The 27,196-nt window shown below is 44.6% G+C and overlaps 1 protein-coding gene and 1 long non-coding RNA gene across 4 annotated transcripts; one reads left to right on the plus strand and one right to left on the minus strand.

Moving 5' to 3' along the window:
• Nucleotides 1-65: 65 nt before the first annotated feature.
• On the minus strand, nucleotides 66-26,180 carry taok2b (TAO kinase 2b). Of its 3 annotated transcripts, none has more exons than XM_076759215.1 (20): nucleotides 25,633-26,180; nucleotides 21,572-21,712; nucleotides 20,383-20,454; nucleotides 20,190-20,291; nucleotides 19,256-19,301; nucleotides 19,062-19,158; nucleotides 18,667-18,780; nucleotides 17,471-17,562; nucleotides 17,204-17,297; nucleotides 16,522-16,603; nucleotides 15,759-15,926; nucleotides 14,199-14,405; nucleotides 13,284-13,495; nucleotides 12,858-13,035; nucleotides 12,644-12,772; nucleotides 12,334-12,537; nucleotides 11,895-12,134; nucleotides 6,328-6,540; nucleotides 4,364-4,546; nucleotides 66-3,676 (listed from the first exon to the last, which is right to left on the minus strand). In XM_076759215.1, exons 2-20 carry the CDS (start codon nucleotides 21,701-21,703, stop codon nucleotides 2,753-2,755), a joined length of 3,489 nt encoding a protein of 1,162 aa, XP_076615330.1. In that variant the 5' UTR covers nucleotides 21,704-21,712; nucleotides 25,633-26,180; the 3' UTR covers nucleotides 66-2,752. The 3 variants fall into 3 exon arrangements, with proteins under 3 accessions (XP_076615330.1, XP_076615329.1, XP_076615328.1); XM_076759214.1 differs by having other exon boundaries at nucleotides 6,319-6,540; XM_076759213.1 differs by lacking the exons at nucleotides 66-3,676; nucleotides 4,364-4,546; nucleotides 6,328-6,540 and having other exon boundaries at nucleotides 7,787-12,134; nucleotides 25,633-26,173.
• LOC143338688 (uncharacterized) lies at nucleotides 4,540-6,374 on the plus strand. The gene is made up of 3 exons (XR_013079266.1): nucleotides 4,540-4,780; nucleotides 5,085-5,214; nucleotides 6,004-6,374. It is a non-coding gene; the product is annotated as an uncharacterized LOC143338688 (long non-coding RNA).
• Nucleotides 26,181-27,196: the final 1,016 nt, after the last annotated feature.

The following is a 27,196-nucleotide window of genomic DNA, read 5'->3' on the forward strand; positions in this document are numbered from 1 at the left end:
GTTCTTTCACCCTGTAATACACCTCTGAATAACAATGTCATCACAGCACATCAAATCAGGACGAGTTAATGTGTTAATATCAATTTATTATCTTTTTTTTTAAATTACTTTTTAAAGCACCCCATTTCTTTTCCAATACATGTGTTACGACCCTTCTTCCTTCTCCTCCTCAAGCTTGGAGTCGCTTGATTTGAATATTTAATAAGGATTTCAACCCCCCCCCACCCCTACCCCCACCCGAAAACTCTGCAAAACACAGATGAGCCTGCGTTGCTTCTTCGTCTTCATCTTTCATCCGGGGCATGACGATGCAGGAACTGAGACTCCCTGCTGTCGCCACAACCTCTGACACTGACAACAACCCGTCTAAAAACACTACCACACTGACTTCCCCAACACAACGGCCGTCCCGAACCTGCCAGTCTTAGTTTATATAAGGAGTTTATGCATGCACTGAGATTCCAACCAAGCATAAAGTAGTAGGTTATACAGGGAATTGTCTTGAGCTGGTGTTTCTGAGTCATACAAACAGCAGGGTGATTATCTTTTTCATTTTTTTTTCAATTAAAATAAAAAAAACAACAACAACAACAACAAAAAAAAAAGTCCAGTTATTTCTGATCTCCTTCAAGTAAATGACCCACAAAAAAGGGAGAAGGGGCCTTCGCAAACACTGATTGGTGTCTTTCTCTGTGAGGACGGGCTGCTGCAGTCACCGCTGCTGCAACGGCACAAGAAGGTGCAGGTTCACAGCAGCTCAGTCGACGCCCGCCCTTTCTCCTCTTCTTCTTTTCTTCCTCACACTCCCAGCTTGTTGCGCTGGTTGCATGCTGCACCCTCCAGCAGTCAGATTATCAGATAGGATTGTGCACGTCTCTCTTGTTCTTTCTCCACGTGTCCTCCGAGAAACCTAAACTGAAAATAAATAAATAATGATCATAAAAAAAAAAGGAAAACCAGCATTTACATTCCAGTGCCCAATTGTAAAATAGTTTTTTTTTTTTTCCCCCCCTATGAGAGTCCAGAGGAGGAGGTCAGAGTTCATGTGAACGGTGGGGTGTTGCTGTTGTAGGAGTGTCTTTCAAAATTGTTTGTGTCTTAAAAAAAAGTGGCAATATAACCAGACTGTACCGCTCGACACACATACATTAATCATTAACAATTATTAATAATAATCCCTTATTAATAATCATTAATACCTTGAACACACACCATACCTGACAATGCAACAGTTTTTTATCGTCCATTTTTTTTTTTTTTTTTTACAGTAAAAGTGGGCCCTTTTCTTCTTCTCGCAAGAAAAATGTGAACATGATTACAACAACAATTACATCAGGATTAGTTATGGTAATATTGACACCTATAGAAAATGCAGTTGGAGTCGTCGCTCTAAATCTTGAATTCAATACTCATTTGAATATATCAAAATTACTATCGTTATCTTTGTTACTCTATAAAACCAATGACTTGTTCTTGTTTTTAATATTCCCATAAATATGTACAGTAAAGATCAAAAATGTGGGACGAGTGACCTTGAATGCCAGTGAAACTCGGACAGGTACGGTACATTTCAAATGTGTTTGGTCATGTTTACAAATGCTTTTTTTGTACATCTATCTCATGCATTGGAGTGACTCCCATAGACACCTACAGTATGTTGTTTAGATACTCAATATGTCATGGATGCCGGAAAGCTTTTTTTTTTTTTTTTTTTTCCTTATCTTCTGTATCTGTACATGTCCACACAAATGTTTCTCCTCATCCCAGCTGCATTTTTACAACAGAGTCTCTTGCCTTTACAAACATTCTGCGTTTTCAGTTTGAAATCATCCTGCGGTCATCAAAGAAAAATTTTGATGGCACGACATCCCTTTAAGAACCCCTTAAAGGCATTGGTGACGTTCCAAGCAACTTGTTTTTTGTGTTTTGATTTTATACACTTAATACAAAAAAAAAAAAAAAATCAACACAACCTCACTTATTGTAAATCAATAAAAAGTGTTTTTCCAACCCCCCCCCCCCAGCAGGCTGGAGACTAAAGTAACCCATCTTTGTGATTCTCCCCTTTTTTCCTCTCTGGAGCAGAAGTTACGAGTGCTTGCTGGATATATCTGGACACTACGGACTACATACAAATACACACACAATGCAAAAGAAAACAAAACCCACGTCATTTTCCTTTTTTCCTCCCCCCCGTCCTCTCTCTTTCTCCATTCCAGCATAGAACATCATAGAAGAAGACATGGCTGCCGTCCCCTCTCTCTGCAGCTCTGGGAGGAAAAAAAAGGCCGAAGTATCCCACCTTTCACACTTCCTGTCTCACTTTTATACAGGCGGCAACAAAGATAAAAACGTTAAACACAAACCTCCTCTTTTTTTGATCTAATATCACCTTAATCCAGTGGTATTACAGGTGGTTACATTCCTCCCTCCCTCTTTTACGCCTGTGAGAATGGGAGAAAACCGCTCTACCCACCCTGAGTCTAAAGAAGCAGGGACCAGCTCAATAATGTCAGTTTGTCCTCTCTTTGCCTCTGATGTTGACTGATCTCTTCGTCTTTCTGGGTATTAAGAGGGAAGGGCGATGTCCCTAAATCCCCTGAATTTCAGCTATTCTGAGAGATCAGTCCAAGAAAGGACACAAGGCAAGGTGGCAAGCTGAGAGTATTGAGATGCAACCTGTGATAGCTACCTTCCTAAATCGCTCCCACCCTTCGTGCTACCACCCTGTCCTCACTCGCCCTCCTGCCGTTTAAGAGTAGGAGAGGTGGGAGCCGTTAGAGATGTGTGAAGTGACTGAAGTGCTTCGGCTCAGGACGCCGTCGCTGCCCCCGGCTCCTCCGGGCCCCCCGCCGGATGCCGTCCTCCTCAGGGGCTGGGGGCTGTTCCTCAGGGCCATCAGGCTGGGGGCGCCGCGCACGCCCAGCCCGCCACCGCCGTAGATCCCCCCCTGGGAGGAGGAGGAGGAGGAGGAAGAGGAGGATGGGCCAGAGATGGAGGGAGGGGCAGGCGGCGGGGGAGGTAGCATGGCCAGCGACTGAGAGGAGGAGCGTGAGGGCAGGTGATGGGAGAAGGGCAGGGGGTGTGGGTGGGCCAGGTCGCCGCCGGAGCCTCGCACTCCAGCCCACTCCCGCTCCCTCTCCTTCTCCCGCTCCCTATCTCGATCCCGATCCCGCTCCCGCTCGCGGTAGAGCTGCGGCGTGCTCTGGTGGTGGTAGTGCTGGGGCAGGTGGTGGCGTTGGTGGTGGGAGGAAGAGGAGGAGGAGGAGGAGGAAGAGGAGGCGGAGGAGCGGGAAGAGTGGTGCACCTCCCTCCCGTCTCGTCCCAGCCCCAGGGCCATTCCCAGGCCGTGGGAGGAAGAGGAGGACTCGCTCCTGCGGTCCCCTCCTCCGCCGCTGCTGCTGTTGTGGCTGCGGCGGGAGTGCTGCTGCGGGGGCGCGTTCTGCGGGTGCATGCCGTGGCTCCAGTGGCTGCTGGAGCGGGAGCCGGAGGGCGGGGCGTTGGAGTAGCCCTGCATGGGGTAGGCCTCGCTGGGGATGCCCGTCAGCGCCATGTTGCTGAAGCCCAGACGCAAACTCTCCGAATCAAAGGACTCGATCTCGCTGGCCTGCCGCTCCAGGAGGGTGCGGATGCGTTCTGAGCGCTCGTTCTGCAGGGACAGCATCTCTTCCTCGATCTAGGAAACGAGCGGGAGAGTGCACATGAAAACACAGTCTACATTAACATATTCTCCTGATCTGAGACTCAAGACTTTACATTTGCAAATGAGGAACTGACTTTAATCACTGTAAATCTTGAGACTCAGATCTGAATCTCACCACAAGCTTTGGAGCTCTTGATCAAATCACACCATCTTTCTCAGCAGATGGAGCTGCCCAGTTATCATGGAAATGATGCACATGTTCCTTTTTTTTTCAGAAGAAGACATGCAATATGATCGAAAGCTCCCGCACATCTGCTGAGAAGACCTGGTGGGGGGATTGTTTTTGGTCAACTGCTGTTTCCAAAATCAAGAATGAACTTTCAGTCTCAACTTCCAAACAAACACAGAAGAGACGTCCTGAAAGAAGATACGATACGACTGAAAGCTCCAGAGCAGCTACTGAGAGGCTGTGTGGTGAAAAACCATCTTTAAAGACTCTGCTGCTGTTGTAGAAAAGTAAACTGTAGAAGGCCCAACATATTAAAGCAAAAAGTTACCCCTGAATCTTGCTAAAGCTAACGATGCTATAGCTAACAGCAGTTCATAGCTACCTGCTTTACTCTCTACGAGCCTGACTGGATTCCTCAAACTCTCCAGAGGTTTTTTACTCAGTTTTAAGGAGCTTTGCTTTCATAGGAGCGATTGCCAAAGGACACTGACCCTCTGCTCCAGCAGGGCGCGGCGGATGGACACTCTCTGCTCCAGGTCCTTGACCTCCCTCTCATGCTGCGTGTCGGTGTGGATCTTGATCTTACTCTGGTAGGCGTTGAGCAGCTCCAGCTCCTGCTGCAGCTGCATCCGCAGCACCTTGTACTCCGCTTCCTGGGTCTCATCCAATCGCAGCTGAGAGGGAGAAAAGAGAGAGAGTGTGATGAAAAAATGGATTTGGAAGGATGGCATTGGCTAGAAATTGTGCTTCAGTGTTGACAAGGGTAGACGAGGAAAAGCTTAGAAACATGAAGAAAAGAGAGGGAGATGAAAAGGAGAGCAGAGGAGAGTTTTGTTGAATCAGTGTTTAGCTTGGTGTAACTTTAATCCGTCTGGGTCTGCTGATGCTGTGTTCAACAGGATGAAGAGGTGAGATATGAAATTTAGTGGAAATGTAAGAAATTGTCACAAGCAACAATTATTACAAAGTCTAATGAACTGGAATGCATCAGGCAGAAATGTGAAGCGTTATATTGAGATATCATCTCATAAAGGATCCACGGCTGGATCTAAATAAATGGGTATAATATTACAAACTGTTGCACAACAGCTGAACTGCTTTGACCCGTGTGTGTGATGTCTGTCTTAAAGTCTGGCTCCAGGAAACAGATTCAATCTTATTTTAGAAAAAACATTCTTCATTTCAAACTTTTTTTTATTTTTTTGACCTCAGGATGGAGCTTAATCAGAGAATGGGAAACCTTCCCAAAGAGACTTTAACCACAGCGTGAGAAGATATACGGACAAACAAGGGCAGCAGGGATTTGGCTTACAGGGGCTTACGTGGCACGCTGCCATGTGAGGTAATTAAAGTGGCGTTAGGGCGTTATGTCACCGAAGGGAACGAGACGTTTTGTCACGTCCCGTCCTCTTCCTACTATATTTCATTCATTTAAAAGCTTGGGATTTGTGTGTGTGAGTGTGTGTGAGCTCCAGAGGGCAGTGGATGAGTGAGGAGTTTAACCATCAGGGACTGTCCAAATATTATTTGAGTGGTGGAATGCAACTCAAGTACTGTACTTAAGTACATATTTGAGGTACTTGTATTTTACTTAAGTATGTTAATGATAATCGTTTTCATTGTAACGCACCATGGATCTTCTCTCTTCTTTTTATTTAACAATTTCACATTCATTTTCAGTTTCTTATGTCAGTTATTGGTTGGGCTCTTAGTAATTGTGATGGCATTTTTCACCATTTTCTGAGGTTTTAAACTAATTTATAAATTAATCCATAATGAAAACAGGCTCATTGTTGGTGGCAGCCTGACATAGCACAGTTAAACGAGCTCCATCTCGATCAGGAAAGCTCTGTGAATGCTGTAATACGTCCTCCACCACTGGGAACTCCACTGATCTGGGATGTGTGGAGGTCGAAATAAGTGATCTTTGTAACCAAACTGTCAGCAGTTGAGTTACATTGTGGATAAGGTAGATGCCAGTTTTGATCCTTTTTTTTTAAAACTTGAGTCTGACAGTGTTATAGGAGTGCAATGCCAAAGTGGTGGAGATAAAACACACTTGTTTATGGGCTGAATATCAATGTTCTTAGTCCTGAAGTTATGGCTGAACCTCATTTTCCTTCTTTTCCAGGCCTCTAAAATTTATCCTTTGAACTACGATGTCAAATTTCATCAAAGCTGTCATCGTCTCCAGATAATGATCATTCTTTCAGAAATTCAGGGAAAGGGATGTTTTGGAAAAGGACTCGTTGCAGGGGGGAAACAGGACGGTGGAGATCATTCAGTATAAAACTGGGAAATGTGGGTTTAGGTGGAGATTAACACTGAGGGACCAGGAGGAGGCTCGTTGGCGGGCAGGCGGGCAGGTGGGCGGGCAGGGCGGCCCCCAGGCCAGGCACAGCAGTGGTGGTGTGGTGCGAGTGTGAAGTGAACGACGTCTCCTTGCCTTACTCACAGCCTGTGTGGACAGCATATCATTGATGGAGTGGTCATACTGCTCTGCCAGGATGGCCAGCTTACGGGTCTGCTCATCCTTCAGCCGCTTCAGCACGGCCTTGTGGTCCGACTTGGGCGTGTTCTCCAGCAGGTGGTTGCGCAGCGCCTTGTACTGACGGGTTTGGATCTTACAGGTGTCCTGGAACTGACGCTTAATCTGTAGCTCTTTGGACTGGAGGAGAGAGAAGAGAGATGGAGGCAGCTGGGCTAAAGAGCTCCTGTGGCTTCATGAATCAACACGGTGACGGACGCGTTCAACACAGAAAAATCAGGAGAAACAACTTTTTACGCTAAAAGAAAGTTTTGCATTGACTTGCAGTCAGACGTGCCTGATGTAAACATGCACCATCAGTAATCACAGCTGAAAGCACAAATACCTGTCAGATGTGGAATCATTGCCTGTGACACATCACAGCCACACTCACTAATTCTGCCTTTTTTGTACACATGCTGCAATTTTAATCAGTGTTTTATGAAGGTTTAACAAATTAAATGCATGTATGCTTCTTCTTCCTTTTTTTCCACATCTTGCATCTTAATTTTTATGATAATGATTGTTTGCAGTTGTGGAATTTTGTAAATGCAGCCTATCAGCAGCAACTTAAGATATGATACAGTACACTTGATTGACTGAATCTCTGGAACGATCCACTTCATCCTTTGATAAAAAGCTGAAAATGTGACGGTCAGTGCTCATTTTTAGAGAAGTGGATCTACTCGGAGAGCAGTTCATACGTTGATACGAGAAATCCAAGCTGTCTACGGACATTTCTTTCATTTTCTTGTGTTACCTTCGATTTGTGAGCGCTGGACATTACGCCTGGTTGCTTCAGGTTCCTCAAGAGAGTGAAATTAAATCAGTAATAATAATAATTTTATTGTCCATGCTTCAACTATAATTCCTAATTATATAAAAACAGATGTTAATATATAGAATACAAATATTTAAAGGACCGATCAACAGGTTTTTTTCCTCTTTAAGGTATTCACATGCATTTAATTCAAAGACGTAGACGAGCCTGCTGTGCATCTGTCGTGTGGACATTAATAAATGGGGCTGTTAAATCTTGATGTTTGGAAACATTTCTGATGTAAACACAAAACATGAATAATATAGAAAATTACTTCTGGTCTGTTTTCTTTCTTTCTTTTTTTTTTACATTTGGATTGGAAACTGCTCCTTTAACAGATCCGTATTGACGTCAGAAACCGTGTTTACATTACTATTTGCAATTTCTAATTATGACTCCAGATTGAACGTTTTGCCTGTAAAAGCTTAAAAAAAGAAAAAAAGAAAAAAATCGTGCAGAAATAAAATCTGGGATGATTTAAAACAACCATCTCTGTCTGTCATAATCTGGAATATAGGAAGTGGATTAAAGCAACACGACCTACTTGGAGTCCTATGAAAGACTTCCTCGTCCTCAAACACATGGACGCCTGCTGGCATTATTTTTGGTGGATTTTAAGGGGGGGGGGGGTGTAACAGATGACAACAGAAGTAAAATGCATGATGATACGAGAGGAATGACGATGAACAAAACGGTAAGATTGTCTGATGACTCAGGGGGAAAAGGAAACAAATGAAGACGTGGTAATAATGGAAACGAAAATCATAAAAACAAACAAGACAATGATTTTCACACAAAAGAATTTATTTTTTTTTTCTGTGTTGCGAAAAATCTGAAAGTATGACAAAATATTTCTACCTATGCTTACGAGCACGCCGCCATACAGTACGCCAACACTCATGCAGCTGGTATGAGAATAAAAGGACAACAAAAAATGGCTGCCAACACAATGCAGTACTGATCTGATAAATACTGCATAAATTAAATATATATATTTATATATATTTATAAAAAAAACTCAAGGTGATAAACTCTGAGACGGTGTCACAACAAAACAGCATACAAACATGTAAACATACACAGAGGAACAGGAAATAACTGATACTGAACACAAATGTAAATCAATGGCAAATAAAGTTACATTCAAAAAACAATGGTTGCTGTGAAATGTTTTTGTTTTTTTGACACCCAAAACAGGTGCCCTGCTTTTTTTTTTTTTTTTTCTTGTTCCCTCTGGATCAAACACAGTTAAGATCGAGTCACCCTGCTCAGTAATATTCCTGCATGTAAATGGCTCAAACGTTGTCCTTCGGTGACACGCGGGGCACTTTTTCCTACGTGAAAAGCATTCGCAAGCGCTGATGCATTTAGCTCGTCTTCACCAGACTTCCTTTGCAAATATGCAAATTTTAAAAAAACCTGTATAATCTCAGATTTCTGCGTGTCACAAACTTTTCACCTACATTTGGTTTTCACTTCATTCAACTGACGGCACTCTTAACTTTCTTTTTTTGGTCCGACAGAAGCGGAGCTGAAACAATTCATCGGTTGGCCGATTGACAGAAATGAACCGATCCAGTCGTTTTTCAAGCTTTGTACATCAGAGGATTTGCTGCTTGTCTCTGTTATATATGAGTGTAAACTGAATATCTCTGTTTTGAACTTTGGGTTGAACAAGAGAAGAGATCACGACAGGCTGTGGGCATGTCAGCGTCTAATGGAGAGGATTAATGGTCAATGGAAATAATCGTTAGTTGCAGCCTTAAACTGAAGTGATCTGTTCTCCCATCTTTGGTGTTTTTTTTTTTTTCTTTTTTTTTTTTTTTTAAATGGTCTTTGGGACAGTGCAAAATTAACCAGACGTCTGCTGTCACTGGATATCTTCTCTTCAATCTCAACGTTCACATTCAGTAGTTGCATCAATCTTCGGACTTATGTTACAATTGCGCGTCTCAAAAGATTGTCTATATGGCTTCATATAAATTAAGCTACAATGAAATATTAAATAGGTTTTTATTATATTATACTTTCACTACTCCAAAGTATATCCTGCTTTCTTATGTTTTCCGCTATAAATTTAGGATACGACACTTCACAACAGACTATTACTGTGTGTGCAAACAGCTCTAACTAGGCACTCAACTGGTGTAAGTTTATATGATGGGGTGGGGGGTGGGGGGTATCTAAATGTTTACATGGTAAATCATAGAAAGATTATTGCTTAAAGCGCAATAAAAACAGTACACAGAGCAAGAATCTGAGAGATAATGATTTCACCAGCTGTAATGAAAATAAAACCATGAACAGACTTTAAGCTCTGGATAAATGGACCCAAACTTTGTTACTTCAGGTCCTGTAAAGTAAGACCTGCTGACTATTTCCCACTTTTAAATTTAGGAATTACACTTCAACATGATATTAAAAGTCTTACGGTGGTCCCAGACATTTCCACTTGGATGATTATTGCACGAGAGCTAGTGTTCAGGGGGATGTTAGTGAAGTTTCTTTTCACAGTATTTAGCTTTGGGGAGTGAAATTATAGCCATGAAGCTACGCAACACTGTCATATTTGTTCTAAGCACTGAAATAACAGCGCACGCTATGAAAAAAGGCCAATAATAAAGGAAAAAAACAAAAGATTGCACAAAAACGGTCTTAAAAATAACCATAAAAATCTTTGTCTTAGAAATTAAGAGCAAAATAATAAAATTAAAGAAACTTAAAGGAACTTTTACAAAAAGCACAATAATGAAACGTTCAAACTTCACTGGGTTTGGGTGCAGGAACCGTGGGTTTGGCTGCACGTTTACTGCTGCAGAGCCCACTGATTCCACAGCACGGCTTGTGTGCGCACAAGAGCGCACGTTTGGATAAGCTTCAACAGCCAAAATCACTTTCAGCCACAGATGTACAGATGCATGTGTGCAGAGGAAAATGTGTCTCGTCTTAAAGAAATGTGACCGGCAACCGGTTTGGGAATTACATAACAAGAGAGACACGTGGGTCCAATTCAAAGAGACACAGACGATGGTTGAATGATGGATCATGGTCACGTTCACACGCGCGCACACACACACACACACCACCAGCACACACGTCTCCGTCTATTCGTCTCTTGCTATCTCCACGGCCGCATTTTCCCCCTGACAAACCTTCCGGATGAAGTTCGTCTCAACCCACACTCCCACCTCACCTCATCGCGAAACATCCTCTCCCTCTCCACCCTCCTCTGCCTCTCCCTCTCTCTCGCCCTCCTCTCCCTCTGTCTCCTCTCTCTCACCTCTCTAGGCAGCAGTCGCGGCAGCCTGCTCGGGGCCTCCTTCTTCAAGACGCCCAGAGTTTGGAGTCTAACACTGACTGTGAGCGGCAGCTTTTTGAGCAGCTGTCTGGCTAGTTTTAGCACTATGGAGTTAGCCAGGTCTGCCAGGACGCCGAGGGGGCGTCGACTGAAACGCTTCACCCAGAGGAGGCCCTTGGCCAGGGGTGAGGTGCTCCTGCGGCGAGCCTGATACTCCAAAGGCAAGCTCTTGAGTGGGACTGGGATTTTGGACTGGCGCACACCCCAGTTGCGGCCAGCTTTGGGAAACATCTCATAGAGGTTACGCTCGGCCACACCGCCCAGGACTGACTGGCACATGGCAAACAAGGGCCGAGGCAGGCGGAAAAGGACGCGCATGCAGAGGCGGTTGACTTTACGGGGTGCGTGCTGGAAGAAGTCGCGGGCCGGCCTGACAACCAGCACCACCACCAGGTAGAGAGAGAGGAAGAGGGAGGGAGAGCTGAGGAAGGAGGCTGAGATTAAAATCATGGGGATGTAATAAATCCCCAAACTGAAGGAGAGACCTAAACTGAAGAGGCCGCTGGCCCAGAGGCTGAGCGACAGGTAGGTGGAGAGAGACAGAGAGCAGCAGGAGCGAAGGAAGAGGTACGAGAAGAAGAGCGCCAAGAAGGCAAGCTCGGCGGAGAGAAGGATGGAGGCCACAGAGGGCAGAGGAGGTGAGCGACGGAGGGAGAGGAGGAAGATGGAGAGCAGCAGCAGAGTGAGGTTGGAGGGCTGGGCAGCAGCGGAGAGGGAGAGGAGGAGGCAGATGGCGTGAGAGAAGAGTGAGGGGAGGGAAGTCTGTGCGGGTGCAGGGGGTGAGGTGGGAATGGGCTCCAGCTCCTCCGGAGTGTCGGGGAAGTAAAACTCGGACAGCTCATCCATGTCTCGCACGCGGAGCCGTCTCTTTTCTGGGGACAGGGATGAGATGAGCTCTGACGGACAGCCGTCGGCCACACCCCTGCCTTCCTCTTCCTCCTCATCAGTGTCTATGTGTGCGGTCTTACTGTGGTCATCCTCGTACACCCACTGCACTCCTTCTACTTCCCTTGCGTCTGCGCCTCCTTCGCCCATTTTCCACTCCTCTTTCTCCTCCTCTCCGTCATAATCTCCCTTTGGTTTACCGTCGTCATCAACCTCATCTTTCCTTTCAACCACCTCTTCATCTCTGAATTTCAACACTGCCCCATCAAACTCACCCTGACCCTCATACATCTCCTCAGCTACCACCTCCTTTTCTAACTCTCCACCCCTCTCGTCCTCCACCTCTACTTGCGCCACCCCTGCCTTGCTGTCCTCTGTTGTCTGGCTCTCTCCCTCCTCAGGAGACCCCTGGCCCTGGGTGCTCTCACTCACTTTGAGGCTCTTGGGCTGTTGGCGGACCTCCACGGCGTGTTTCTGACGCAGCTCCTGCTCACGCCTCTTGTTATACTCCATCTGGTTGGTGAGCTCCGTCTGGTGCTGCGTGCGGATCAGCTCGGCCCGCGTATGCTGCACCAAGCCCAGCTGGCGAAACTCCAGCTCCTGGGTGGACTCGTGGTGACGCAGAAGCATGGCGCACTCCAAGTCCTTCAGAGTCTGCTTCTTGTTCAGTTCCTAGAGAGGAAAAGATGTTGACGAGGTGGAAGAGCGGGGAAACTTTACACACTTTTATTTTTCTCTCAGTTCATTTTTCTTATCAGCTATAGTGACGGAAGGTGGCTGCTGGCTGCTTAAAATATGCTGTGTTATATCATTATAGTTATATTATATTCGGCTATAGGCTGGACACACTGTTCAAATCTACAAACGGTACCTCTCGGAGCAGATCCTGCTCCAGGTTGTGGCGTGCCAGCAGCATCTTCCTCTTGTACTGGCGACACTGTAGCTCATAATACTGCCTCTGCCGCCGGAGCAGGCCGGCCTCCTCCTCCGCCTGCAGCTGCTGTAGACACTCCTTCTGATGCACCAGCCACTCTTGTTTCTCCCGCTTTGGAGTTGACTGGTTCTCGTTCAGTTCCTTGAGTGGAAGCACAGGACAGAAAGTAGAGTAGTGTGACGTGAACAAGCACGATAACAAGCTGACAGATCAAGGCTGTTTGTGCAGGGCCAAAACCTAGAAGCACCTCTTTGAGCTGTTCCTTGCGTTGACGATACTGCCGTTTCTGGGACTCCAGCAGGCTCGTCAACTCCTTCTTCTGCTGAGCCAGTATGTGCTGCTGGAACTTCTTCTCCTCAGTCAGGACTGCCTTTGTCTGAACGAAAAGAAAATAAACTCTCTTTAACATCAGGGCTGTGAGAAGCACACAAACTGACTTCATTCCTCCTCCACCAGCTCACCTCCTTCTCCAGGATAACCTGGTGCTTCTTCGACAGTTTCTCCCCCTCCATTGAGAAGCTGTTCCTTTGATTCTCCAGCTCTTTGTCCAGTCTCAGCTGGTGCTCGTCCATCTCCGCTTTCAGCTTGTTCTCCAGGCCCATCAGCTGCTTCTGGTGCTGCCGCCGCATTCGCTTGTACCTGTGAGGAGATACAACACATGAAGTCAGCCAGAAAGAAGAAGGTACGCTCTCAAGAGACACTGACGGAGCACGACTGACTTTTATTTCTGACAAGGTTTTCACTGGAGGTTTTCTTTGAAGTTCAAAAGCCAGAGGTGTGTGCTTTATTTCCAGTTTTAGAAGTCCTTTTAGACTGCGAGTATGACTAAGAGCTACACAGGCAGTACATGCATGTGTGCCAGCCCTGAGTCACAATCACCACCTTACCCAGACATCTGCTCTCTCAGGGCCGAGCCCTGCTCGTGTTCCTGGATCTGTCGGGTGACGAGCGAGGCTGTCCTGATGGTGGCAAAATGGTCTCTGCCTCGACGACGCCTCCCTCCTCCTCCACCCCCTCCGCCGCCACCACCAGCTGACGAAGCTTCTTGTTGTGAGTCAACCTCTGGCTGATAGGGATCATCGTAGATGTTGTCATGGCTCTATAGTGGAGACCAGCAGAGGAGGACAAAGAAGAGAGAAAGTGTTGGTTTGAGGATAGGAATCAACTGACTACAGGTCTAAATGTCATCTTTGGACCAAAAATGAAATGCACTGGCCATTTAACTGAATACGGATGTGGTCCCCAGAGTCCAAAAAGTGGTTTTCTTCTTCTACTCTGTAGGTGGCAACACTGACATGTCTACTGTGCATCTGCATGTCTGAACTGGTGCTGCTGTTACCTTTCATTTCCTGTAGGTGGTGCAAGTTTGCACATGTATAACTAGTCTGATGATGACAGAACAGCTTCCCCTGTGCAGCCAATGTATAGTCGAACAGTTTGTGCACCTTCAGCATTGAAGTAAGACTGATTCGATGTATCTTTACCCTGAACTCCCTCTGAGTGTTTTCTGCTCCTGTCACATTTTTACTAACAGTGGGTTCATTTTATTTCATCATCAGATTTTCCAGTTTCTGGCAATGATTTTCGTAAAGAAATCATGGCTTTCAAAGCTGCTGGCGGTTTGTGGGGTTAAAGCAACTTTTAGTTCTATTCCTTTATTCTTCAAGAAGAAAGCTGGTAATTCCTCTCTATTTATATACATACATACTGGACTCAGTGTCAAACTGATGGGGTTTGTGAGGGACAGAACTCCCACGCTCCTCAACGTGCCTGCCTCCAGACATTAAAACATATGGACTGACCAGGGGCTTGTGCACGACGGAGCTGTTGGAGGTGACGGTGTGCTCTCCCTCCTGCATCATGGCCATCTCCCCACTGTCGTCAGAGCCGTCTGCCAGGCTGTTGACCGAGCTGCTCTGGGAGCTGGCACTGATTGACATGGACGGCAGAGAGTGGGAGCTCTCCATGCTGTTGACTGTGCCGGTGCGCAGCATGTACTGCTCCACATCCTGGTGGAAGAGGAGGAAGTTTAGTCAAAATAGATAAAAGGTTCTGGGAAAGACAACACTTCTAGGATGGTGATTCTTTACTAGTTGTGTACATAAATGTGCCCAACTTATGAAAATCCATCTGAGCAGACAGTAAAATATGAAACACGCAGGCCAAGTGCAGCCCCACATTCTCTGAATTCCTTCATTTCCTTTTGGGGGGAACAACCAACTGGAATTAAATGCTGATGGAAACAAAGGCCTTTGTATGGACAGGAAAGGGTCCAAAGTTCCCAATATATATTGGGAGGTACAATACAAAGGCCGGATGGATGCTAAAGCCAGCTGTGTTCCCTCACAGACCCCGACACATGCATCTTCTTACTAATTTTGGCATTACGACAGGAACTAAGTTATGAAGTGTGAGTGGCATTTCCAGGTGAAATGTTAAGTAATGAACAAAAGATCAATATACGGAGTCTTTTCAAGTGTGCTTTCAAGTGTTCTTGCTTGGTGCTTGTGGTTGGCAGGAAATGCAATGCGTGGCAACACACCGCCCCACTCTGAGGCAATGCGAACTCACTCACGCATTACAAAAATCAGACCATTCAAGGCAATCCACGGCAATATTTAAGGCAGAGCTGTCCAGAGCTGATCTTAAGGAACAGCATCGGTGCCGAGTGACTCAGAGTTCTGACACCCAGATTGGCAAAATACAAAGACTCACTAAAGTCTGACTGCAACTCTCTTTTTCAGTAGCACAGACAGAAAACATCCAGTGGTAGAAGCTGGATGTTTAGTCGCCGGTGGCAGATACAGCCATTATGGTTAATTAACATTTATCCTGTAGGTAACTAGATGACTGGCCTAAATAAAGTGATCCGTCTTCTTCTGGGAGGAAGCTCCGCTCTGTTACTCTGTGAAGGTTTTTATAGTTCCAACAACTCAAACAGAGTGACTGGGAGTCTTTTCAGGAGTCACTTTCTCCAGTTTAACTTTCATTCGTATCATGTCAATGATTTGAGACGATAAACTTTAGAGTTTTTAACCACCACCTTCAGTATTTGGATCAAACAGCTCATGAAAAATGTGTCAGATTAAGGAGGCTATGGCTGCGATTCAATGTGTCAGATAGATATTTAATCAACATTTAAGTTAATGTAAGTATTGGATTGGACGCTGCATCAGCAGATGCTAAAGTTTAATGACTCAGATCAGGATCAGGGCCAAAATAACTTGATCAGGACATCAATTGTTTAGAGTGAACATAAATTAAGAGCTGAAAGCCAACAGTGGTCATTATTTATTCCATCAGTCACTGCATCGAACCGAACGAACTCTCTGCCTTTTTAACTTCACGTCTTCCAGTCTCACCTCTTCCTCATCGCCTCCTTCTGGTGCGGGACCGTTGTGTGCCTCGTGGAAGAGGATCTTCTTCATCTTCCGGTACTGAAGGTTGTCCAGCTCGCGTACAGCATCCTTGGTGCGGGCGATCAGGTCCATCACAACCGTCATGGGACGCTCCCTGCATAGGAAATGGTGCTGGGTGGGCAGAAAGGTTGAGAGAGTGGAGGGAAGAAAAGGACAGAGACAGGCTGAGGATGTCAACAGTCACAGGGTTCTGAGACTCAACGGTCCCCATCACAGTTAAGACGTTGATCTTATTTTCCTTTATACTGTGATTCTGCTTATCAGCTAGGACAGTGAAGGACAACTGATCATCAGACTTTATCACAGAAGTGACTTCCTATGAAGCATCACTGTAGCCACTCATTAACGTAGCCTTCCTGATGATGGTCACAATGATCACATTTTCCTTTGATATTCTCCCTGAAGTTCAAGTGCTCTACAAACGATCTGCTTCCCCAACAGCAAGGAGCTGACCTGCTTGTCATGCCCGCACACACTTGAGCCAACAGTACCAACAACTGTAAAGAGAGACGACTGCAGTGTTTATTAGACACCGAGCAGCTGGTGGCATGTGAGGAAAGATGGGAGCACTTTATTTTCCTGAACTATATTAACACTTCAGATATCCTCACGCTCGATCACAAAGACGCTCTCTAACAAAGAGGTCGTCACATGTCTCCGCCTGCCTTCATGTGCAACATCAAACAGTCCTTTTGATGCTTTGTACCTTCAGCAGTACATCAGAGGTAGGTCTGTCCTGGGCGATCTTCTGCAAGCAGGAGTCCACAAAATTGCGGAAATAATCCGACCTGAAAATAACAAAAATGTCTTTAGAAATGCGTCATTGAACATAGCCTGGAAGTATTCCAACTGCAACACAGATCCATGATTTCAGGTGGTCTATTTCAAAGTTTTTCATTGCAAAATAAGAACTTTTAACTGTTTTTTTTTCAGTGCTGTAGTTTACTAAAGGATGTCATAAAGCATTTAACTTAAGACCCTTTAAAATGAGCCTGTTCTGACAGCACATGGGGGCCCCACACAGGAAGTGTTGTGCATCTTGTTTATTTTGAGCAGAAATGATAAAACCATTGTTGTTACCATTCGGCATGTGCTTCTCGATTCACTGAGATCTGCAAGCACCAAACGCAAGTTAATACTGAATGTTTTTATTCCAGCATCAGCACTTTGTCAGTGGTGATTTTACTGAGTTCTGTCAAATTTATCTAAAAAAAGAATCAAATCCTCAACCCTTTGATAAATGCTGAAGGAGGCTCGGTGACATTGGAAGCTCTTTTATAACAGCAACATTTATAACACAATCTCAAGCAGCATAACTCAAACTCACAGTGCAACAAAAAGTCTTATTTAGCCTAAAAGGACACATACTAGTCAGGACCGACTCTCACCAGTGATTAGACTGCAACACAGGGCTCTCATTCTGGGCGATGTGGTATAAGGCACTCATAGCATTCATGTTGAACAGAGGAGGCTTCCTTTCCGCTAGAGAGTGACAAAGCACGACACAGCGTGACAGAGACAGAGAGTGGCAGATAAAGAGCAAGAAAAAAAAAAAAGAAAACAAGAGAAGAGAAAGCAAAGAAAAGGGTTGGATGCTTTCCGCTTTGTGAACACATAAAAACACATTCGTGGACCGTTTCACGGCCGTCTCTTACCCAGCTCTATGCAGGTAATGCCAAGTGACCACACATCCACCTTCCCATCGTACTGGCCCTCGTCCATGGCCAGGATCACCTCAGGGGCCATCCTGCATGGAGGATACAACAAAGCAATTCAGCCATTTCCAGCTCTCTTCCTTTGATCCTGGACCAACAGAGAAAACCACCTCAGGGCTCTCCGTCCTTCCCGGCGTCTATGCCACATGAATAGACATGGCATTATGAGGGTTGGGCTGTTTCGTGTACACTAACAACAGCCACCTGTAGCTGATGAATGGTGGAATACGATGCCTTTGTGAGAAATATGCATGCAGTGCTGAAAGGATTAGCTGACTGACAGTTAAACACTTTGAATACCGGTGGAAATATATATAATTACTAAGTAAACACACATCAGTGTCTAACGACTTTGGGTTAGTCTAAGGTGAAATGTTTGATGAAGTTTGGGATTCACTTTGCTGCTTGTTTTGAATGAATTTGAATCCGACTTCCAGGTCACCACACCTTGTTGGAGCCTTTTCATTTCAAGAGTGTCACAACACACAAAGCACAGGCGGTCGGTTCAGAGTCGGCTATCTGAAGTTCGGTGTACTGCAAATTAGACCGAAGCTACCTGCATGACTGGGGTTAGGGGTACAAGGAGGGGGTGGGGACGTAGTATTTCCTCTGAAGTAAAACAAATTAGATTTTAATATCAAAATATAAGAAAAAAAAAAGTAAAAATTTTTGTTTTCACTTTGACTTAATTCTTTACTTAACTTTGTTTAATTCTAATCTACTTACTCTGCCCGGTGTGGGATCAATTAAGTTTATCTTATCTTGTAATTTTTATTGTGAAGCTGTCACAGGAAGCGCAATGCGTTCGCCATCGCAATTAGCAACAGAACAATGATCACTTCAAAGTAGCTGCTCAAGAAGTGTTTGCTGCCCCCAGAAATCTCAGACCTGTAGTTGTACACGCTTCCTGTTACCATGGTAACCAGGAGGGCTGATGACATCGTTTTATAAGCAGGGACCATTTTTGGGGAAAAGTCTGTTTGGAGAAGCTGATTAACACTGACATGGGTAAGGTGCAAGCTCTGCTGTGGCATAATTCAGTGTAATTCTTGCAAATCCACCAGTAGAGGCTTTTCTCAAACCACCATCTCACGGCGAGGACGACAACATCAGGAGTAAAACGCCTGATGTCTTACCAGTAAGGTGTTCCCACAAAGGAGTTGGCCGGGGCAACAATGGAGGCGGAGCCAAAGTCTCCCAGTTTGACCTGGCCCGGCTCTGTTAGCAAGATGTTTCCTGCCTTCACATCCCTGAGAGAGAGAAGACGACAGGAATGGTCAAAAAAAAGTGCGATGAAAACAAAACAAATAGAGAGACATGCCATAAAAATGTACTGTTCGAGGGTGGGGAGCAGCACGACGCGCTGAAATGTGCTGCTGCGCAGTTACAAAGAGTATATACACCATTGCATAAGCGAATCTTAGGCAGCACAGTTTGTGCTTTCTCCCCTGTATTTGTTTTGTCTCTTGTCAGAAGTGTGGGCGAGCAGAGCAGAATAGATTCAGATAGTGAGAACAGGAGCAGGGGTTACCTGTGAATCATGTTGTGAGAGTGAAGATACACCAGTCCCTGCAATGCACCATGGGTTATGGCAGCTATTTCCACTTCCTGGAGGGGTTTCTTGTGGACTGAGAGAAGAGATATCGAACATTGTTTATGTGAAATACATGATTAACTCATCAGTATTTCTTAATCAGCTGTTTGTCCCTGTTCTGTCCTGCTTACCTTCTAAGAGGTCAGAGGCTGAGCCCAAGCAGTACTCCATCACCAGCTAGGAGAGAGGCACAGCGGGTGTTAACAGGCTATTTTAGGAAGCCTAACCCAGGAGCACACTTGACGTTGAGGGCTTTTTCCACACTTGACCCGAATGCAAAGGGTTTTTTTGGACCAGAGGTACTTTTACCTGAGAGTTCAGTGCAGCTGTTAAAGCGTGAGAGCCGAGGTCGAACTAACGGCAGAGCACTGAACAGCGCAAACTCCCTAAACATCAGTGTTACATCAGCGTTATCTGTACGGTGAAAATACTCTCCCAGTGTACCAAGAACGTTTTGAGGAACTGTGGAACAAAACTTGTGTTTGGAACAGAGGAACCAGGGACTGAACTGGTTTCCTGTGCCATGGTTCCAGGTTCTGTTGGTCAAGTTTCAGGTCAAACAGTCTCTGTGGCAACTACAGCTTGTGTACCACTTCATGGAGAAAATACAGAAGTACTTGGCGCCACCAGTATTGATATTAGGATGAGGGGTTTATAACAAAGTTAGGCTTTTTGTTGAGACGCTGAATGAGAGTGAGGTGAGAGGAAACAAAGGGACTAAAGGGAAGAAATAAAACTTGATGTGATAACAGTTTCACAGTGGAAACAAATTGCCATCAAATGCTGAGCGAACAGTCACATTCAAGCACTTTGAAAAAAAAAAATGTCTATACTCTCAAAGCTTTAATCATCACATCTGAATTCTTACTATAAATGCAAGTAATCGATGTACAGCGTCACTCTGTTTATTTGACCAGCTGTTCAGATTAACTCTGATTCGATGCTTTGAACATGATTATCAACTGCTCGCTAATTTCGATGTCAGGAGGCAACAAACAAATATGAGGACGAGAACACACACACACACACACACACACACGCACATACATACACACACACGCTCACCCATGCTGTGTGCTCTCTCAGGTAGCAGCCACGGTACTCAACAGTGTTGGGGTGGCGCAGCTTCTGGAGGAACTTCACTTCCTTGACGATATCTTGCCATTTCTGGAACATAAGCAGAGCGGCGATCACTCATCAGCAAACTGACCTCACAGCTCGGACACAGATGGAGGGTTGGAGAGGTGCCAGGTCCTACCTCATTGGACTGTTTGCCACTATAGGACATCTTCTTGATGGCCACCACCTCATTGGTGCGGATGTCATGGGCCTAATGTGGAAAGGTGAGAGACGACAGATGAGAACTGTATTTTTTTTTAAGTCTTCTTCAAACAGTAGAGATCCCCCTGCTATTATTTTAAATCAGCCACTTAATTTCAGTCAAAAATCTGGGATTAATCAGCCATTTGTCCATCACATCCAACAGAGAAGTCACTATTAGACAGAACAGGATTTGTGCTGAGCCTCCTTCCCTCTTCTCTTCTGCCCTCTCCCGTCGGCCCCTTCATCCATGACTAGCTCCTTTTCACCCTTCATTTAACAGGCCTTTTCATCCACCGCTTACGAGTTTGTCCTTTGTCCTTGACTCGCACTGTGCTTTTACCTTTTCTCTTCTCTCCTGCCACCTTTCATCTTCAGCTCATTGATTTATTCACCTTGTGTTCTTATTGACATCCTCATCATCACCACCACCACCTTCGGTCCTGTCCAACAGACACCATCTCTCACCCACAGCATCACTTTTACCATTGTCTGTCAGCCATTCTCCTTTGCTGTGCTTACCACTTTTTTTTTTAAGCTCAGAGGAAGAGTTTTGGGTTGTAATCACTTGTAGCAACAATGTGATTTAGCTCGTGCGGGTACAACTACTGTCAAGACTAAACTGAATTATTTGTCTGTCTTTGTGATGGATGTCAAAACTAGTGACAATCTTCCATCTCGACTTAGCCCAGCGTGATAACTTCAAACAAATTATTTTCTCTGAAAAACAGGCAAAAAGGAAGCAAATCAACACATTTTAGATTATAATGGCTTTTTACTTTCATTTGTATGACATTCATTACATCATGCTTTGATAAATTACGGCAAATCCAAACAAACAAGATCAGTTTTCTCTTCTTGGTCTCAAGCTAATAGGAGCTATTAGCTAATCAAGATTAATAATCTCAATGGGAAAATCCTAAACCATTTCAAACAGCCGAGGAGAGCATGATACGATTGTAATCAAAACCATAAAATTCTTAGGTTTCAGTCAGAGAAAATCTTTCCATGATCTCAAAGCAGACCACATTCAAAGCCGTGCTTGTGTGAGTGTACGTCACAACTGTGGCCACTGCGGCACAAACATCCCGTTACTTTTACTCTTTACACTGAGGAAAGCGACTTACAAAGTAGACCGCTCCGAAGCTCCCATGGCCGATCTCCCTCAGGTCTGTGAAGAGCTTCTCAGGGTCCTCCCTGAAGAACAGCTCAGCCACCTCCGGGTCCTTCAGGCTCCCGGCCCGCACACTCGACGGCATGGCCAGCGCCTGGTGAGCGTGGAAGAGACACACTGGGTGAACGTCTGTCATTTGGAGGGGTTACCGACATTTGTGTTAGAAACATGACGTCTGTGTGTTTATGTGTTTAGCAAGAGAGTTTTGCTTTTGGAAAATTTAAGCTAAAATAAAAGGTGTAGTCGATCACATGTAACTGACACACTACATATCTAGCACTTAATATCTGGTGCTTTGCTCGTCGTAGTCGCACACAGCTGGACGCAGCGTTTGCTTTTCCACTCCACGGGCTCGCGTTGAGAGTCACTTTGGTTCATGTGTACAAAGCGTATCTTGCTCTACATCTGCATCTAAACTACTTACGACTAGAAAAATGAAAATCTGTGTTGGCTCACACGGATGGAAAACATCAAACTGCCTTTCAGCTTCAAATGCCCATCCATCCATTCATCCATCATCATCATCATCATCATCATCCATCTGTCTCGACCAGAAATATAAGGCTGAACAATACTGGCAAAACATTGCTGTACTTGTCATTCGGAGAATTAACGCTGCGATATTCAAGAACAGTGGATTAGTAGAGTTTCACCAGACGCCGTTTATTCAGTTTTTAGCATCTCTAGATCCAGTTGTGGAAGAAATTTGCACAGCACAATGTATTCCAGCGTGGCTGGTATTGTTTTCACCTTGTGAGTTTGCGCGTGTCAGCATGATAAAATGTGGTCCTGGAGACACCTATTGTAGCACGGACTACCACAGAAGCGGTTTGGAGTCCATTGCCATGTCCTTTACATGCCTGTGGACAGATTTTGTCAACACAAAAGCTTGACAACCGTGCAAAATGTAGTCATGGAACCGTACAGGTTTGCAGTTGCGGTCCAAGCAAAGGGTGCAGGTTGGCTGGGGTTGCCCCCCAACCCCCCTCCCACTTCACGCCCGTGGCCTAAATTCATTTTAATCATGGATCGCGGTATCCTAGTTTCAATGATGCCCGCCGACTCTGAGACAACTGGTAAAACTAGAGACCATCTTACAATGGGATCACACCAGCTGTGACGCCAAATCAGAGCGCGCTGCTTCCCATAACTGCCGGCTGCCAGCCAACCAGACACCTACTCATTTAAATCCAGACAGCTACTTTATTATTTCTATTTATTTTGGATTCTAATAAAAAACAGTTTCGATTAACACGCTGCGATATGCATTGACCGCACATTTTACAACCACAAACCTCCACTTCTAAACAATGCGAACACGATGACAGAGAAACGCTCCAATCTCTGTCAGTCCCGCCCCCGCATGCGCTATATGAATGCGTGTGCGCATGTATGTGCGTGTGCACGCTCAGCTGAGAGGTTTTGTTCTTCTAAGTAGAAAGCAGAGACTCGTCTTTGCCGTTATATATTATATATATTGGCAAAACAGCTGATGACAAAATGAACGATCGTTTTTTACATTGCGCTCTTTACGGCAGAGACGCTCTGCAAACCAATAAAACAGGCAACCAACGCTTTACAGTGCGTTTGTATTTTTGCCATTGACCAATTATGCAAATTAACGTCAGATGTGCCAAATCCTGTTTTAGAAATAAAGTATGATGTCGTGGAATGTCCTGTCCTAATATGTGTGATCAAGCACGTGTGTTATTCCACATTATATATTGTATCTTGATTGAAAAAGCTCTGATCAGTCAGGAATAGGCGTGGTTTTACATACTAATAGCTATTTACAGACTGTGTGCCAGACGCTGCCAAATTTGGGCTTTTACGGGCATTTTTCTTTCTCTGGGGGGTGGGAGGATGTAGTTGTGATCAATCTGATGGCTTTTGAAGGTGGGTGTGGTCTGACCCATGAGTACTGAGTGCTCATAGAATAATGTAGTAATGACTACTGAGGACTAATTATTTGGAACGTCAACATGTTGACGAGCCACTGCCATTTCAAAAGGGCAGAGGCGGCCATTGCTTGTTAATGTGCGGTTTATTTCACCTTCCTCGCTCATGTTAAACTCAGACTCAAAAAAACTTCAGATTTTCATTGTGTGTTCAACAAAAACAATCCTCTGACAATGACTTTGGCTGCTCCGTCTCGCCTGGTCTGTCACCACCTGCACACACGGTCAGACAGCACGCATGTGTGTGTCAGTCAGTGAAACATAAAATTAGGATAAGAACCAGGTGAAAGACAAGGTTTGTCAAACATCAATTCAACTTGAACTACATGTACTGTCCAGGACATATTAGGCTGATACTGATGACGATGTATCAGCTGACAGTAAGTTGTTGGAAATATCAATCTTGATTCGTATCCCCTTGGTTTTGAGAACTGTGACCACTTACATACTGAAAAGGCCATTTTACCGCATCAGGCTGACTAATTTATTGGTCGAGCTCAAGCACAGAAATCCCTCTGTAAAGCAACAGGCAACAGCAGGCCAAATGTTTCAAGATAGAAGTAAACCAGCCGACCAGTTTAACAGGCCCGTGACTTACTCACTGTGTGGGAACAGTGCGACCACAAGCTTTACCTTTGTTTTTAAGGCATATGAACCAGTAACCACTACAGAGAGTGATATCTCTGTGGAAAGGTCATCAGAGGTTTCCTGGCCAATTATGGAAATATGGCCAAAGGTGTGGTGTTCACGATCGGATGAAGCATGCTATAATACATATGTGGTGATTGGAAACTCAGATTAGGACATTAGAGGATGAAACTGATCACTGATTTGGCCAGTTTGGTATCATTCCCCATAGGCTCAGGCGATGTGACACTATATACCCTGAGACCATAGAGATTTGTCATATGTGGTGTTAAGAAATAGAGTAAGAAACATTAAATGACTTTGCTCCTTCTCAAATATTAAATTAGCTTGTTCACAGTACTGTGTTTCTTAAGGTGATGCCAATTTTCTTTTGGAAGCCATAATTGATCACGCAGGATGAAAATTATGATGAATTATTAAACAACTACCATATTAGATGTTTGCCACTACAGATGTCTGACATGAAATCACGTTGTTTTGCTCACAGTTGCAGCCATTTTAAACCCAACATTATTTTCAAGAGCACAGCTACAGAAAATGTTTTTGCAAAACAGAAAATATAAATGCATGTAAGATACTTGTGCTGCCATTTCAAAAGAGGAGACATATTGAAATTATCCCTCGTCATGAGACACAAGGATCTTGTCAAAGGCTTAATGTGAAGATGGAGCACATGCTTCATGTTAATGGGGAAATATAACACATGCCCCATGCTGTGGTCAGTAATCTAACAGCTGAGCTTCCCTGTCAGCGTTTGAAAACACTTCAAAACGAACATGCATCAGATGAGACGTTTCTTTCATGGCTATTTTCAAAGAGGAAGCATATGGTTCCCTTTGAAAATGAGAACTTCCTGAAATCTAGCAACCAAGCCTAAAGAAAGCGCTCCATCTTTTTTTAAGAAGCCATCCATGTCATCCTCAGACAAACACGGGAGGAGCAAACTGCTGCAATTATGTGGCTTCGTCCAGGATTATCTCTCTAACCCACAGGCATTTTCACAACCTTGGAGCACCCTGGGCATATTTAGGAATACAAAATGCAGACTGTCCTTGGCTGGAGAGACAGAGAAGTAATTATCTCGATAGCTGCTTGTATCACGTACAGTGTGCATCTCAGCTGAGCATGCTGGGTGGCTTTTTCACTTGGCTGGTCAATTAGGCTATCTTTGCTCTTGGTCACCGAAGAAATGCATGACATATATTCAACAGTAGACAACAACAACTCCAACTGGCTGTGGATTCAGGCTGCAGGCCAACAACAAGCCTGCATGTCAATGTCAAAGTCTCAACCATCTGAAAATTAACTTGGGTGTTCAAAAACGCTAGCTGCTCTTTTCCATGCAAACGGAGGCAGAGAGGCGCATTCGCCTGCTTTAGCATGCTGAATGATTTATAACATGTCTTACCGTGGCTTTTGGGATCCACTGTAGCTAGCTCTGAAGCTAGCTAACTGGCCTGGCTGGAAAATATTGGTCTCACTCCCCTTTCCTCGGAACTGCTGTCTATTCAACACGAACCAGCCACATTCTGCCTGTCGATGCTTTTACTCAAACTCCTCTCCATCCTGATGCTCCCAGTCAATTGGACAGTTAGCACGTCTGCACGACTTGACATGAGTAAAGTGCCAGTCAGTTTAAGTGACAGCTAGCTGACTGACGCCTGTCAGCTAAGCGAGCCAGCCAGCTAGTAGCAGAGCTGTCTTCCAAAGAAAATCAGAGGCTAGCTCTAGCTGCTGTTAGCTACACCGCTAACTAAATAACGTAACGCCAGGAGCTGCCTGGGACGTTTTCAATGGGAAGTTGATTCATTAATTTCCACGGGTCCGCTCCGTGCTCCACTTTGCGCTGTCATTACGTTAGTGTTGTCGGCAGATTTCATCTCCAGCTCGTGTTATCCCCATTTTGCTCGACTCTCATCCGTTTTTGTTCAGGACTTCATGATGGCGGAGCGGGGCGGGAGCCGAAAGGAAAACGGAAATGCTCTTCTTCGACGTTTCAGAAGCGTGCAGACGAGCTGTAATGACGCCCCCGCGTGGCCGAGGAGGTTTGCCAAAAACACCAAGGTAGTAAGTTAAAATCAATTGGAAGTTAAAATTAGGTTAACTCCATTAACAGCTACTGTAAAACAGCGAGACCCCAATTATTAGAATGATAAGATCTGACATAAAGCTCATTGTCTTCACCTAATAGACTGTCTTTATCTTTGTTTCAGGATTAACCTTTCAGGGTTTATCAATAGCACTGTTTTGCATTTGTCAAATTTGGATATGTTCAGTGGGGGAAATGTAACTAAAAACTATAAACAGTTTTGGAAGTAATATTTAGGTTATTTACTTGAGCATAAGAAGAAATATTACATTGTAAAATGCTTAACTAGAAGAAGTCCTGCATGCCATTATGTGAGTATTATGGTATTACCGGTTTATTATTACTGATACATAAATGTGTAATTACTACTTTATTTTTGTAGCTGGTCGAGATGGATGCAAAGGATTTACATTCCATTGGGTAGTTCATGGAAATTAGAAGATAATTAGAAGATAATGCAGGAGGACAGATCTGGCTTGTGTTGTCAAACACTCATCAACCAGCACAACAGCTGTTTTTCCAGTTAAATTTGCCAGCATTTCTCCTTGCAGAGATTAATCTATAGGCAACATATTGCAAATTACAAACCAAGAAATAACTGCAATAGATGACTATACATTATTTAGGTGTGTTGCTCCTCTTTTTTTTCAAAATGTTTTATGTAAATGATTTTCCTCCTGCCAAGCTGATTTGATGACAGTGCATCTCTGCACACACAGACATATCATCACAATCACACATATCGCTCATTTGGCTCAGCCTTTGCTCCCATAATCCACTCAGTATAATCTCTGTGTTGTGCAATTTTAGCTGACACAACATACACAAAACGCACAGTTAAACCAAACATTGTCCCTCTGTGTATTACCACTTTCTAAACTAT

Source organism: Chaetodon auriga, chromosome 20 (genome assembly GCF_051107435.1).
Source record: "Chaetodon auriga isolate fChaAug3 chromosome 20, fChaAug3.hap1, whole genome shotgun sequence".
NCBI lineage: Eukaryota > Metazoa > Chordata > Actinopteri > Chaetodontiformes > Chaetodontidae > Chaetodon > Chaetodon auriga.